Consider the following 16,895-nt stretch of genomic DNA (forward strand, 5'->3'; position numbering starts at 1 on the left):
ATTTCACTTGAAGTATTTTAATGAATAATGAAGATACGTAATCACATACATGCTCTACTATCATGTATAATTAAGTTTAATTCGACTGTACATTTACTTTAATTTCTATTGAGTGTGGTTCTGGTCCCAATTTGGGTCATTTTAAAATGAAGCTAAAATGGATGGGTTTGATGAGTTACAATAAACATCATCAAGTATCATTAAACCACCAGAGGATGTTCCATTTGCTTTTGTTTGAAATGTCTATCTCACTGTAAGCACCTCAAAATGTTGCAGTCACATATTTTAGAGACACTTCCTGCATGTCATACCTCAACTTCCTGGAGGCCCTGCACATGGACACCACAGCCTTTGCCACACTCCTCGAGTTCAGAGCCAAAGGTGTCCATGAGAATGATTCTTTGCAGCTTTGGTGTCTCCTTCCGCTCCACGTTGCCCAAAAGAACCTGAGCTTTTTCGACTTTGTCGCAGATCACCGTGGAGATGTCAGCTGAAATTAAACAAGCACACAAGTGCGAACAAACCCTTGTGTGAATTTTAACAAAAGAAGAAACAAAAAAGGAACAGAATACATGCAGAGTTGGGAATGGATCAGAAGCGTACTCTTAGAAAGTTTTAGCATTGCATCATTTAAGCATTATCGTTCAAGTTTTATGTTTTAAACTAAGGACTGCCAATCTTACTGCTTCTGCTGCACAATAAGAATGTTAACCTACAAAAAGTACTGAATTTAAGGGTGTTTACTTTATGTATTGTGTTTTGTTGATCTGTTAGCACAGAGCTGCATAATATGTCAAATCCCAATCATCATTTCAATATCAGTGTGTGCAATATCGCAATTGCAAGGACTGCTTGTACACAACATTTGGTAGAATAACAATAACACTGCATGTCAATAATAGATTTTCTGCAGTTGGTACCCAGGTGCCATTTACTGATGTTGATCTTTAAAACTAGATATTAAAACGATATTAAAACTGCAGGTTGTGAGTTGTGGGGACATTGTTTAATGTTAAATGTTAAAAAAAAAGTGACAGGAAAATGGAGATAACTGTATTGATATGGCAATTGTGAGCAATAGAATTTCATTAATATTTTACTGGTTTTTGTGCAGCACTATATTAGCATGATAAATGCTTCGCTGGTGTACTACATCACTGAGTCAGTGTGTGGTCTGCTTTTATTGAGCATATATAAAAAGGAATGTTGGCTAGTGTTGGTTGTAGGGCTTTTATGTAGACAAAATCTGTTCATTATCAGTTTCTAAACTGATTTAAATCTAACCACAAGATTAAGGCATTTTTTCGGCAATAAGGGCTTCTTTTTTCATTTTTTGACAGTAGGCAGACAGGAAAGAGGGGCAGAGGAAGAGGTGGAGACATTCGGCAAAGGTCACTGGGTGTGGGACTCGAACCCACGACGGCTGCATCGAGGACTATATCCTTTACATGTGGTCACGCCCTTAACCCCTACCCCAGAATTAACAAATAACACCTAATGTATTACACAGTGTTGTTTATTAAAGATTAAGTCAAATTGGAAGGCTGTGAAAGACAAAGAATCCTATACAAAAAACAAATACATAAAACCCTAGATGGTAATAAGGGTGTCTGTTCTTTTTACTATTAATATAAATATCACCAGAGTCATACATCAATTTTCTTTTGGAAAAAAAAGTGATTTTTTGTTAAGTGCCTGGTGACTATGTTTGATCATAGCAGATTTTATCCTATGAGACAAACTGGACATTTTGTCTTTTGTGGTTTGATGATTATTATCTGGTAGATTTTATGTTAAATTGTTTACTATGGTATGTAAATGTTTAATAAACTGGGTCCCTGAGTATTGGTGCCTAGGCACCCATTGAGTTTCAGAGTTTAGGGGCCTTTTGGGTGTTAATTCTGCATTGGTTTGAGTTGCTGTCTCAAATTATGAACCTATACTTTATCTGTTAGAATATCTTTTGGGATCCTTATTAAGTCAATTCGTTAAACAGCTAATGGCAAAAGACGAACTTTTGTACCTTCCAAACCAAATGCTCACTAGGTTTAGCATAAATGCTAGTGTGTTTACATGGCTAAAACCTATGTGTTCTTACCAGTGTTAATGATGAACCGTATAGCATCTGCGCCAAGCGTGTCGTAGAGGGGCACCACCACCATGGAGTACGTGTAACAAGCCAACTCGGAGATGATCCACTGAAATCATTCCAAGCAAATTTCAAAACTAAACTCAAGTTCCTGACAAGAATAATTTGACAAATTGACGGAGATGCATCACAAAAAAAGAGATTACAGAGGAGCACTCACCTCTGGTCTGTTCTGTGCAAACACTCCAATGAACTGGGTGGGATTGGGTTGGCAGCCTTGGTGCAGAAGGCCTGAACCCAGATGCTCTGCCCGGGCAGTAACCTAAAAATTGATAGGATGATGTCTTATTAGAAAAAGGAGAAAAACAAGCAAATGCTTAGCTAATTTTCAAAGGAGAGAGAGCTATATTTCATGTTTTCACAATATTCATTCTTAATTTAAGCACATTGTAGTAGTCAGGAATGTTTATTATGGTAAAATGATTTCTTTAAATGATTTTGGTACCACTGCTTGAATTATTTTTTATAATCAAAGAAACCTGTCTGGAAATCCGTGTGTTTTGTAAAATTACTGACTTCCCTGTAAGTTACCATGATGGTGAAACATGGAAAAAAAGGCTTATATTGCTGTCACAGTGAACTCAGGTCATATGTATCACCTTTCAACAAAACCCTGCAATCTATTTGCTATTTTAGATTAATTGCACATTGATTCAGTTAAAGAACAGCTTCTTTTACAGTGGGAGCACAGGCAGGTCTGGATTTGTTTGCTGCACTGGAAATTTCATGGAAAGAAAATATACTTCCACCCAACATGATCTCACAGATAAATTATGGGGGTGGCGTAATTCGTATGTTGCTCACTGTAGATTTCTGCATTCCTTTTCTAAATAAAATTTCCTGACAGTCATCATCATTTTCACTTTACTAAAACTACTTCATGGGAAGTTGAACATTTTCAGCTATCCTATGACCTACAAAATATGGACATTTTGACAAGTTATTATTATAATTATTACATGTAAATTAGGATACTTAGGATATGGTACGCAGTACCGGGAAGAGGGAAGAACAGCTGTCTGCTATGAAGCCGTCATCCAGAACCACTTATGGCTGCAGAAATTCACGAGCACACAAAGAAGATCAGATCCGCTATCAATAGGCAGTCTAAAACACGATTTAATCTGCTTATAAATATAGTTATTTTCTCCTCTTTCCAATTGTTTCTGAACTGTTCTGCTATGCTGGAGCCTCAATGCTCTTGCCTTGCTTCTCTGCTCGAGGCTGTTGTGAACGGCCGGCCAGCCTTTAAAATGAGCACCGCTACGATTAATGTCTGTCTGCTCGCTGCTAAATACCCCAGTTAAAAGCAAAGAGAGTAACTGGTTGTGGTTCATGTTATTTTGCTGAATTACAGCAACACAGTACAGCTCGAAAACACCACTTATGACCAGAGATTTCACATACACTACACGAGAGCGCATGCGCGCTTACTTCTAAAACAGAGCGGTTGCCAACGAGATCGGTGCGTTCGAAAAGACGGAAACTGAAGATGAAGTTATGCATCAGAAAATGGTTTATCATTGTTTTATACATGGCAGTTCTTTAACAATTGAAATATATATATACATATTTTACATTGTCAAGTGATTCTAATTTCTGCCTTATACAGACAGCCTATTTACATTTTAATTATTTTGAGTTTGGACTTTGCTGAGAGAGAGAGGTCTTGAGGGGGCCACAGATGAGAGTAACAATTAACACACACACACACACACACACTCTTGTTTTACTATATGTAGTGAGGACCATGTGTTGACTCCCATTGACTTCCATTGATTTTCAGTCATTTTCAACCCTTTCTATGCCTTAACCCTGACAATAACCCTAAACCTAACTATTACCAGTGCATGCCTAACCCTCACCTTAACCTAAAGTCAATTCACACCTTAGTCCTAAGCCTAACCGTTAGCAAAATAGGTCGTGAGGACCAGCAAAATGTCCTCACTTTGGAACAAATGGTCCTCAATTTGATGGTGAAATCGGGAAATTGGTTCTCACTGTGATGCCAAGACAGCAGGAACACACACACACACTATATATATATATATATATATATATATATATATATGCCCCCAGTGCCTCCCCAGCCTCTAGCTTCCCCAACCTCTAGCTCCGCCCCTAAGTACCTGCAAGGATTTAAAACTACTTTCACCCCTGGCTATAAAAAAATGTTTCATTTTTGCTTGAAAACGCACGGTTTCAAAAGCTGTGTAATGGTGACATCACAATTACACTGGTACCTAGCAATGCTACCCGAGTCCCGCCCCTGACTAGCAACTGAAGCGGAGCTCCACCCACTTGATTTTCAGTAGAGGATAACGTCTCGCCGGCTGGTTTTACTTTACACGTGCTTTACAATGTCTACCCTCAAAGGCAGATGTTCTGTTTGTTGGCAGCAAAGACCCAAGTGTCCATGCACATTCTCCCACTGTCAGATAACAGCGATTTGTGGCTTCATTTTATTTTTTAAGGCAACGTTCCAGTCACATTGCAGAAGACTAGTACTAGTTTGCACGAATCACTTCACCACGGACTGCTTTGAGAACTCACATCAGGACACGTCAGGATATGCAGAAAGACTTACACTGAAGAAAAATTCAGTTCCTACTGTTCGTGGCAAATCTGCAGATGACAGAAATCAGAGTACTTATTGTTGTGTTTTAAAAGTTTTGGTTTAGTTTTCACGTGTACAACGAGCTGGTTGGGGTCGCAGCCAGATACAGCTAACTTGCATAAATGTGACAGAGCTCTAAAACAGCTAATTCTGAAAGAAGCTCAAAAAAGGCGAAACTGAGGAGGTGAAATCTCATTATCTGACAATGATTTTGTGTGAAAAATGTCATTAACATGTTTTGTATTGCCCATAGACCTATTCCAACTGTTTAAAAGGAACTATAACAGGTCACCTTTAATCATGGAAGAAATGAAGGACTGGATAAATCTTTCCATAAAGCACTGAATGAAGAAACATATAAAGGAAGAAATAATTAAAGAATTAAGGGAAGGATGGAAGGAAGGAGGAAACAATGCAATTATTTAGGTATGGAAGGAAGGAAAGTTAGACAGAAAGGAGGCTTAAACAAAGGATGGTTGGAAGAAAGGAAAATATTGAGGGAAAAAAAGTCAAGAATTATGGCAGGATTGAATGAAAAAAAAAAGGTTTGAATGAAAGAAGAATTAAAGAAAGAATGAATGAAGGACTAAATCAGAGGTTAAAAGAATGAAGGTTTGAAGAATCAAAGAAAGAACAGAAAGGATCAAACAAAAAACTGCAAGAAAGAGTGATGGAAAGACAAATTAATACAACATTTAGTCAGAAGGACGGGGAAAAAGTATGGCGATACAAACATTATTTTTTTCCCATCTGCCACCAGCCTGGCTAACAAAGCCCGGAAACCACCTTGACATTCTCCCTTTTCCCCACAACCCCCCTTTTTTGCTGACAGGACACTTGTTAATTGTAACTCTATGCGTTACATTAACGCTCAACATGGACTCCTGCTTTACTTGCACTGCCATACTTGCACAATGATCACCTGCACTGTTGTATTGCTCTTGCATCTTATACTGCTCTACATTTACTCTCACTCACTTAAAACTGTGCACATATATTTATATTATATTGTAGATATGTTTATACTGTTTAATTTGTACTGTATTGCACCGACTACGCCAAAACAAATTCCTTGTATGTCCAAAAACGTACTTGGCAATAAAGCTTTTCTGATTCTGATTCTTATTCCTTACTGTTTTCTTTTCCCATACTGAAAATACTTACAAACAATTCCCTATTTTCCAGAATGTGAAGGAACCCTTTTTTATTCCATGGTTTCATGTTGCCATTCAGGAGATTATTTTGTCCCTATCTGCCTGTTAGACTGTTTGTTATTCTTATTTATGGTTTAAGGTTGATTGTTGTATTTTTCATCCTGAATCACATTTGTTTGGGCATTTAGGGTCATTCTTTGGAGCTCATTTAGCAATCTGGCTCCTTAAAGGTTTTCATTGCAGAGATCGGTATGTATTCCCTTCATACTACAGCTGTTAACTGTTGGACCTAACCTCTTTGTAGGACATCCATTTGTAGGGCTGGTTTGGGAGTCGAGAGCCCAGGCAGGGTCCATCGCCTGTGGAATAAACAGAAAGAGACAAATGAAACATTACTCTTTTAATTCCACCTTTAAATCTTCAAACTACACATTTCCAAGTGCTGAAAATTGTTGGACATTACAAGACTTAAAAAGTAATTTCATCTAATGCACATTTGATATTTAGTGGTTATATCTTCTTAAGAAAACATTGCAAGTAAATCTTAGCTTTCTTAGCTATCTCCACAAGGACATTGGGTCATTTTATTATTAAAGGCTGAAACTCTGTCAATAGTGACCTAAAGAGTTTCCTGATTTCTATCCAAAACATAAAATCTAATTCAGCCTTTTTTTGGTTCTAATAGTAATATTGACATACTTAAAACAAGAATCAAAAAGTTAATAAAATGCTAATTTTTGTAACTAAATATTTTTTTCTTATGCCTGCTGAGCGGTAATCTGATATTTTCTTAATCATTCAAATTTCTGACTCACACTGCCTAGGAGTTGGTGGTAGTAAAGGACTTGTGAGCAGAAATACTTTGGTTTTTCCAACACATAGAAATGAACATTTACCAACAAGATGTGCTATGATGCAACAAGACAGTTCAAAGTGCTTTGCATAATGAGTTACATGACACCCACCAGAAATATGAAGGCCTCTCTGAAAGACTTCATACATGGTCCTGGCATCATCATGGTAATGAGTCAGCAATCTAGACGGATCACCCATCATGGATCTTCGACCTCCACCTTCATGCTGATAGAAACAGAGGGAGAAACATACATTACAAACCCACAATGCATTACACGCATGTCTCATTTTGTTTAAACTTCGATCGTGGCTGATAGAGAGTGGAAATAAGTTTTTCTTCTCTTGCTCTACAAATTTGCAGAGCAGAACTGTGCTTTACACAGTTCTGTCCAGTCATAATGCTCACACATTCTTAATAGTGTTTAGTTCATTCTCACGAAGATGAAAAATGGATAAACAAATTTTCTTTTTAAATGATGCAATAAGGTTGATTTGACAGCAGATAATGGCAGGTTATGTTACACTCAATGTGGGAAATGTAACTCAGTCCTGCCCTTAGAAAGTCCTATCAGTCTGTTACAGTGTGGTGTTACTGATTCAAACAGTTTTTAAGGTTAACCAAAGAACAAGAAAACACATTTCAAGCCACAGGGTGTTGCACCCTGGCAAGAAAAACTGCCAACCTCACCTGTTGTTGAGAGGTTTGTGGTGTATATGAGTAAGAAAATATGTTGGGTGGAAATGTCGGTTTTAATCTCCCTGGAATACATGAAATTATTTCAACCAGAGCACACAACATTGAATAACGTCAGCCCAGGTATGTGGGTTCGCAGATAAATGTTTAAACATTTCTTATTTAATTTCAGGACTTGCTGAGCCTGTTTCACTCATATTGTGTTGGTGCATGTTCTGGAGGGACTTGCTCATGCATGTGTTTGCATAAAGGTTGCATCTGTATCTGCAAAATGACAGTTTATTAATGAGGAACTCTCACTGGCACTTCCTCAGACTGGTGAAGGAGACTACAGGGAGGCTTGATAGGTCGAGGCCTGGTGGCCAACCAGTATGCCAACACAGCTGTCAGGGCGCCAATTCCCACCAAGGTGGATGTTGGCAGGGAGCGGAAAAACTGGCCAAGCTCATCCATCTCTGGTATCCTCAGGCCACTCATCATTTCTTGGGCCTGCATCTTCTCCATTAGAGTGGAACTCAATTCTGCAGACAGACCAGAGATTTTAAACACCAAAAGCTTTCAATACAAAAGTGATGAGGTGGCTCAAACAGTAGAAAGACTACCACTTTAAGACCACTTTTGCATTTTATATTGCATCATTTTGCTAATTTGTGCTTGCGCAGCAGAAAATCCAGACATACAACTTCTACCGAGGAATGTATATTTCTTTGGAAAAAAAATATAGAAGAAGTAGAAGTAGACGAGGGATTGAAACACAAAACCACTGACCCCCGACACCCACTGCTGGCACAAGCACAAAATAAATCATGTACATACAGGTCCTTCTCAAAAAATTAGCATATTGTGATAAAGTTCATTATTTTCCATAATGTCATGATGAAAATTTAACATTCATATATTTTAGATTCATTGCCCACTAACTGAAATATTTCAGGTCTTTTATTGTCTTAATACAGATGATTTTGGCATACAGCTCATGAAAACCCAAAATTCCTATCTCACAAAATTAGCATATCATTAAAAGGGTCTCTAAACAAGCTATGAACCTAATTATCTGAATCAACGAGTTAACTCTAAACACCTGCAAAAGATTCCTGAGGCCTTTAAAACTCCCAGCCTGGTTCATCACTCCAAACCCCAATCATGGGTAAGACTGCCGACCTGACTGCTGTCCAGAAGGCCACTATTGACACCCTCAAGCTAGAGGGTAAGACACAGAAAGAAATTTCTGAATGAATAGGCTGTTCCCAGAGTGCTGTATCAAGGCACCTCAGTGGGAAGTCTGTGGGAAGGAAAAAGTGTGGCAGAAAACGCTGCACAACAAGAAGAGGTGACCGGACCCTGAGGAAGATTGTGGAGAAGGGGCGATTCCAGACCTTGGGGGACCTGCGGAAGCAGTGGACTGAGTCTGGAGTAGAAACATCCAGAGCCACCGTGCACAGGCGTGTGCAGGAAATGGGCTACAGGTGCCGCATTCCCCGGGTCAAGCCACTTTTGAACCAGAAACAGCGACAGAAGCGCCTGACCTGGGCTACAGAGAAGCAGCACTGGACTGTTGCTCAGTGGTCCAAAGTACTTTTTTCTGATGAAAGCAAATTCTGCATGTCATTCAGAAATCAAGGTGCCAGAGTCTGGAGGAAGACTGGGGAGAAGGAAATGCCAAAATGCCAGAAGTCCAGTGTCAAGTACCCACAGTCAGTGATGGTCTGGGGTGCCGTGTCAGCTGCTGGTGTTGGTCCACTGTGTTTTATCAAGGGCAGGGTCAATGCAGCTAGCTATCAGGAGATTTTGGAGCACTTCATGCTTCCATCTGCTGAAAAGCTTTATGGAGATGAAGATTTCATTTTTCAGCACGACCTGGCACCTGCTCACAGTGCCAAGACCACTGGTAAATGGTTTACTGACCATGGTATCACTGTGCTCAATTGGCCTGCCAACTCTCCTGACCTGAACCCCATAGAGAATCTGTGGGATATTGTGAAGAGAACGTTGAGAGACTCAAGACCCAACACTCTGGATGAGCTAAAGGCCGCTATCGAAGCATCATGGGCCTCCATAAGACCTCAGCAGTGCCACAGGCTGATTGTCTCCATGCCACGCCGCATTGAAGCAGTCATTTCTGCAAAAGGATTCTCAACCAAGTATTGAGTGCATAACTGTACATGATTATTTGAAGATTGACGTTTTTTGTATTAAAAACACTTTTCTTTTATTGGTCGGATGAAATATGCTAATTTTGTGAGATAGGAATTTTGGGTTTTCATGAGCTGTATGCCAAAATCATCCGTATTAAGACAATAAAAGACGTGAAATATTTCAGTTAGTGTGCAATGAATCTAAAATATATGAATGTTAAATTTTCATCATGACATTATGGAAAATAATGAACTTTATCACAATATGCTAATTTTTTGAGAAGGACCTGTAAATTGTCCCCAAATGTCATCAGTGCCAAATATATTTTTCCAGTCCATCTCTAGACAAAAGACTACTCTAAAAAATATATCAAATTTGAGATGATTCCTGAAGCAACCCTGTTACATTAACTATCTGGATGATAAAAGTTGATAAAGTGTTGACATTTATTTTTTCAAAGCTATGTCCACAATTAAAGTCACAAATGATTTTAATACATTTAAAAAATTTTAATTATGTAGCATCAGCTGACAGCAATTGTCATCTCATGGCACATAACAAACATATCTGACCCATATGCAGAAATATATAATGAAACAGATTTATTACATTGCATTGAAGTTGAGTTTATAACATATATTATGTTATATTTACAAGTTTTCTTTCTAAGGAAACCCAGATGATGACTTTACAGCAATACCCCTCCTGAACGAAGATGTGGGGGGTTAATTGCATCGAGTCATTGACTTTGCAGCAATCCCTCATATTGAACAAGCATATGGCTACAGTAGAAAGAGGAAAGTTACAAGGTCCATCCACTGGCACAGTTAAAACAGGCTAAGTTTGATGTTTTGAGCTATCAGTACTAACTAAGAGGAATATGTTTATCCTTATTAAGTTTTAAGAAATTCATTCATAACCACCATTTCAACAAGTTCTATCAACCATTTTTAATAAATCAGTCTTTTTCATTACTGCGAAGAAACTTTTGCCACTCCTCTTTCCAGAATTGTTTTAATTTAGCTGCACTGGAGGATTTTCAAGCATGGACTGCATCTCTTTTAATGCAGTGCCACAGTGGATTTAAACCTACACTTTGACTAGGCCACTTTAGAACCCTAATTTATTTTTTTTTAGCCATTGAGAGGTGGATTTGCTGATGCTATTTGGACCATTGTCCTGCTGCAAAACTCAAGTGTGCTCGAGCTTTAGGTCATAAACTAATACCTACATATTCTCCTTCAGGATTCTCAGGTAAAGAGCAGAGCTCATGTTTCCATCAACTACTCTAAGCTCTCCATGTTTTAAAGAAGCAAAGAAGCACCTAGACAATCACACAACAACCACCATGTTTGACTGTAATTTTCTGAAGTGCTGGGTTAGTTTCACAACATAACAAGACACACACTTTCCCAAAATTCAATTTTTGTCTCATTTGCCACAGAATCTTTTTCTAACATTCTTGAGGATCATCCAGATATTTTTGGATAATGTGAAATGGGCCTTCTTGTTCTTTTGCACTAGAAAAAGAACACAAACACCTTTGAACGCCCTCTTGGAAGCCATTATTGTTCAGTCTCTTTTCTATAGATAAGTCATAGACACCGACCTTAACTAAGGTACAGTTAAACCTATAAATTTAGATCATTATTTTTTATTCAACCAAAAAGTTTTGTTTTAGATAGGAAATTGAACATGCATCTGGAAATAGATAAAACATACAAGGGTCATCAATGTGGAAAAAAATAATTCTTTAATTTTTTCTTAAAATTTTATTAAAAATTGAGACTTCTCTATAATCAACAGAAAAGCTTTATTGACATTACACCAATCACACTCTTCTTATAATTACTGACCAGCTTTTTGAAAGTTTCCACTGTAATTTTGACAATTTATTGTCGGTGATGAGCGCCAAGTCTTTCAGGTTGGAGGACCTCCTTGCTATGACTCCAGTCCCTCCACAGATTCTGTGTTAAATTCAAGTCGGGACTTCAAATGTTAATTTTACTTCCATTCAGAAAAAAACATGCTGTTAAATTTAAGGATTGCTTTAAAATTAGTTTGATGATCTAAAACATGTCATTGTGACATAAAAATGGAAAACACAGGGCAAACACTTTTTCTACAACACTGTATGTATAACTGTATCGTGTCAGAGTTGTAAGGTATATTAATAAAATGTACATATTAATAAAATATTTACTTTATTTGGACCGTGAATATAATCATGTGCAAATAAAAGAAGAAAAATATATGTATCTTAAGAATTAAAAAGCAGAAAAAATCTATTTTAATACTCTGAAAACTGAATGTTGACCAGGAAGTAGTAAAGATAGTCCCTTACCAAAAACAAACACACACACACACACACACACACACATTACACCCTCCCATGGGTTTTACAGACACTGTTAAATATACCAACACTTTTGTTAGTCTTTTGTGACTAAATTTAAGCTCACAATTCTTACTAAGATTCATATTTGTAACAGGTTGAATTAGGGGTCTTCCCAAAGATTTCTAACTTGGCTGTATAAAATAACTCTTGTACACTACTGTCTACTGATCGATCCCAGTGTATACCATCATTATGGTCCAGTTTCTGTCCCATGCACATGAGCACACTTAAAAACACCCACACACACTGCAACATGCATATTGTAGTCAAGGGGGAGTCTGTTTCCAAAGATGACTAATGAGTTTCCTTCTCACCCATTGAAATGAGTCAGAGATAATGTCACCTGATCACAAGTAGAACGTTGAGGAAATATTACAGCCAATCAGAGTCACTTCCTCTTTCGGCTCCACACACAGAGGGCCACATCCAATCACAAACGTTTAAACACAGTTTGGCAGATAAGTTAAAAATATAAAAGTCTATGTGAACGCTCACTTCCTCTTTCACCTATTTGCCAAAAAGATACTTTTTCTTTTTTCTTTTTACAATTACTCCATATTGAGGAAGCTGAATCTTGTGCACTTCCTCTAGAAATAGAACAGGACGTCAAATTTAAGATTTCTTATTATTATTATTAATAATAATAATAATAATAATAACTACAACAACAACAAAGATAATAATAAAAACAGTAGCAATAATATGGTACTTTGATAGTTTGAGATCCATTTGACCAAACTAAGCTGATTAGCTGCAAGCTAAACCCAAAGATCTAAGATTTTTTCTATATACACACCAGGCCTATATATATCAAATATTGTTCAGAAATCTCTCTAAATCAGTTGGGACTTCCCTTTTGCTGAGATAATCCATCTCACCTCACAGGTGTGGCATCTCAAGATGCTGATTAGATAGTATGATTATTGGTTTTGTATTGGGGAGGAATCTGGGGGTCCAGGCGATCTAAAAACCAGTGAGTATCTGGTGTGACTACCATTTGCCTCACACAGCGCAATCTCCTTCACAGAGTTGATCAAGCTCACACAAAAAACACCTAGAGTTGATCAAGTCCACTAATCTTCAATGGCTGTGTGAAGCTGCTGGATTTTGGCAGGAACTGGAACAGGCTTCTGTATATGCTGCTCCAGAGCGTCCCAAATATGCTCAGTGGGTGACATGTTCGGTGAGTATGCTGGCCATGCAAGAACTGGGATCTTTTCAGCTTCCAGGAATAGTGTACAGATCCTTGCAACATGGAGCAGTGCATTATCATGCTGCAGCACGAGGTGATGGTCACACATAATAATGGATCTCAGCATCTCATCATGGTATCTCTGTGCACTCAATACCTGCCCATTCCATACCATAACCCACTGCCACTGTGGGCCACTCTATCAACAATGTTTACATCAGCAAACCACTCACCCACACAACGCCATACACACTCTCTGGCATTTGCCTTGTACAGTGAAAACAGGGATTCATCCATGAAGAGAACACCTGTCTAAAGTGCCAGACGGCATTGAATTTGAGCATTTGCCCACAATGACGAACTGCAGTCAGGTCAAGACCCTGATGAGGTGTGGTAATGCAAACCAATTTTTGCAGCAGCTGTCCGGGTGGCTGGTCTCAGATGATCTTGAAGGTGAAGTTGCTGGATATGGAGTTCCTGAGCTGGTTTGGTTACACGTGGTCTGTTTGTGAGGCCGGTTGGATGTACAGCCTAATTCTCTCAAACGCCTATGGAGACGGCTTGTGGTGGAGAAATGAACCCTTTACGGGCAACAGCTCCAGAGGACATTTCTGCTGTCAGCATGCCAGTTGCCCCCTCAAAACTTCTGTGGCAATGTGCTGTATGATAAATTAGCACATTTTCGAGTGGCCTTTTATTGTGGCCAGCCAAAGGCACACCTGTACAATAATCATGCTGTCTAAATCCGCATCTTGATATGCCAAACCTCTGAAATTGATGGATTATCTCAGCAAAGGAGAAGTGCTCACTAACAGATTTAGACAGATTTGTGAACAATGCTTGAGAAAAATAGGCCTTTGGTGTACATAGAAAGAGTCTTAGATCTTTGGGTTCAGTTTATGAAAAATGGGAGCAACAACAAAAGCCAGTCAGTCATTTTCTACCGCTTCTTCAATAGTGGGTTGGGCGGAAGCTCGTGCATATCTCCAGTAGTCTATGGGCGGGAGGCGGGGTACACCAGCAGGGTCTCAAGTCCATCGCAGGGCAACATACAAACAATCATACACACACTCATTCATTCAAACACCTAAGGGCAATTTAGAGAGACCAATTAACCTAACAGGCATGTCTTTGGACTGTGGGAGGAAGCCAGAGTACCCGGAGAGAACCCATGCATGCACGGGGAGAACATCCAAACTCCATGCAGAAAAACCCCTGGCCGGGAGCCGAACCCAGGGCCTTCTTGCTGCAAGGGAACGGTGCTACCAACCGTGCAGCCCAATAACAAAAGTGTTGAAAAAATAATAATCTGCTGCCTATTGTTGGTTGATTATTGTAAATATTTAGAAACACCCCTATTTACCATGTGTCTTATAAACAAAAAGAAAAATCGGGCATCTTTTCTTTACAAAAAACAGCTGTAAGACTGTGTTCTTGTGTAAACATGGTGTGCCATAAATCTGACAAAACATTTTTTTAAAGAAAAGATACTAACATGGAGCTTTGTTCTACACTACCATTTGTACAGTACATGTTACCAGAACAATACATTCTGTACTATGGTATAGCAAATACTCATCGTGTTTTCTGCTTTAATCATTTCAGGTGGTTAGCTGTAGATTCCTCAAATTTAATTTACCAAACACAAACTGGGCATTCATCCGTTTAATTCAGTTGAGTGCCTGTTATTACAGAAAACATGTGTGCTTGGAAAACCCCCCCCCCCCAAAAAAAAAAAAAAAAAAAACAGCAGCCCCAGCAGCCCTCTAATGTGTCCGAAAACAGTCATAACTGCAAAACTCACTCTTTAAGCATAATAGCACTCGTGGACAGATACCCCTTCCATATTTGGTATTTTGGTATTTATGCAGTTACGGTAAGAATAATTGGGATTAAAAGTTCCTTAAGAGTCAGGAATGTTAAGCTCCTCTTTTCAACTCCCCGCCCCCCCCCCACAAAAAACACAAATCTTACAAAGTTTGTTGACATGTGTAAAGATACAGAAGATGTTATGCGCCAGAGTTTATTCTGATTAAACAATGTACTGATCTGCTGAATATACAAAAGCCTCCTGGTGTTTACAGCTGGAGTCTGTTCCACAGTATGTCACAAGCAGACATGGTCTGGCACAGCTTTAAGTGTTTGGAATACAGAGCTAACTGAAAATTTGGAGAGGAGGATATAGTATTGCAATCTGAAGATTCAATTCAATTTAATTCAGTTTATTTATATAGCGTCAATTCACAACACATGTTGTCTCAAGGCACTTCACAAAAGTCAGGTACATACATTCCAATTAATCCTAACCATTGAACAGTGCAGTCAGATTCAGTTATTTATTCAAATTGGATAAAAAGTTTTTCTATCTAAGGAAACCAAGCAGATTGCATCCAGTCAGAGATTTGCAGCATTCACTCCTCCCGGATGAGCATGTAGAGACAGTGGACTGTCACTGGCGTTAACTTTGCAGCAATCCCTCATACTGAGCATGCATGTAGCGACAGTGGAGAGGAAAAACTCCCTTTTAACAGGAAGAAACCTCCAGTAGAACCAGGCTCAGTGTGAGCGGCCATCTGCCACGACCGACTGGGGGTTTCAGAGAAGATGAATGTCTACACAATATTTGGTATTGAAGCCCTTTCATAAAATGTCAACTATGCTTCAATGCAAAACTGAACTAGTAACTTGAGTTCAGTGAGTTAACTATTCCTTAAATTTTCACACATTATGTAGTAAAAATAATTGAATGATCACTATTTCTGAATAGTTACATGACTAGGTATACTTTTTAACCTTGAGAGTGAAGATGTGTTAGCTTAGCTTAGCAAAAAGAAAAATTAGAGCTAAACAAAAAGCTGTAAGCTGTAATTAAATCTCACTTCTGATCCCCAAATTCCCACCTATTAAGAAATTATTTATTTTTAAATCATTTTTGGGGGAAGTTAAAGTAATTACATCACAGCTATTGTCAAATTGTTCTAACTTTTGGGAAACATCCCTATTTCCACTTTGTGAATGAATATGGCCTTGGCAAAAAGAATAATCAAGGCTAAAAAACTAATTTATTATGTAAATAAAATTCACCTGTAATCTATTTTTCCTCACTCTAGATTATTTTCTTTGCATTATTTTAATGTTAGCAGTCATCCTAATAGAGAAACACTTTATTTCCAGTTTGAGAGTGAACATGTGTTAGTCTATTTTAGCAAAAAGCAACTAGGGTAGCCTTGTCTTGAAAAGCTTGCAAGATGTAGATTATTTTAATGAAGTTAACAAAGACTGAACATTGGACTGGTGTATTTGAAAAGGAGGAGTTGACAAAGAGAAACGGACCAGCTCAATATTTAGACAGAGCTCTATAACCCACTGACACCACTGTGCAGATAGTTGGAAAAGAAAATAGAGTGTGGTTGTTTACCAAAATCGTCCTTGTGCACAAACACATATACAAATATTTTATCTCAAACTAGACACAGGGAAGAGAAGTGGATAGTTAACCACATGACAGAAAAAAAAATACATTCAAAAAAGCCCAGGCCAAATATCCAGAACTGTGAGGCCTTTCTTTTAAGTGATTCAAAATCTTACTCGTCCATTTGAAAACACCTGTGACAGGTGCTATTGTAATAAGACTTCACTTTACCTGTCAGTTGTTCAAATGTTATACCATATATTATTTTTATACAAGTGAGGAAATAGT

At 38.3% G+C, this 16,895-nt stretch overlaps 1 protein-coding gene across 3 annotated transcripts in view; it reads right to left on the minus strand.

Moving 5' to 3' along the window:
- Positions 1–16,895, minus strand: part of acsl6 (acyl-CoA synthetase long chain family member 6) — a 52,157-nt gene that overhangs the window by 25,043 nt on the left and 10,219 nt on the right. For 2 of the 3 annotated variants that reach the window (XM_047379559.1, XM_047379560.1), the window contains exons 2-7: positions 7,770–7,990; positions 6,886–7,000; positions 6,215–6,279; positions 2,310–2,411; positions 2,099–2,198; positions 312–490 (exon numbers count right to left, since the gene is read on the minus strand). In XM_047379559.1, the coding sequence (XP_047235515.1) occupies positions 312–490; positions 2,099–2,198; positions 2,310–2,411; positions 6,215–6,279; positions 6,886–7,000; positions 7,770–7,990 (782 nt within the window). The remainder of the gene's footprint in view (positions 1–311; positions 491–2,098; positions 2,199–2,309; positions 2,412–6,214; positions 6,280–6,885; positions 7,001–7,769; positions 7,991–16,895) is intronic. The other variant, XM_047379561.1, reaches the window with a different exon arrangement.

The sequence above is a fragment of the Girardinichthys multiradiatus genome, chromosome 11 (assembly GCF_021462225.1).
Source record: "Girardinichthys multiradiatus isolate DD_20200921_A chromosome 11, DD_fGirMul_XY1, whole genome shotgun sequence".
Taxonomy (NCBI): domain Eukaryota; kingdom Metazoa; phylum Chordata; class Actinopteri; order Cyprinodontiformes; family Goodeidae; genus Girardinichthys; species Girardinichthys multiradiatus.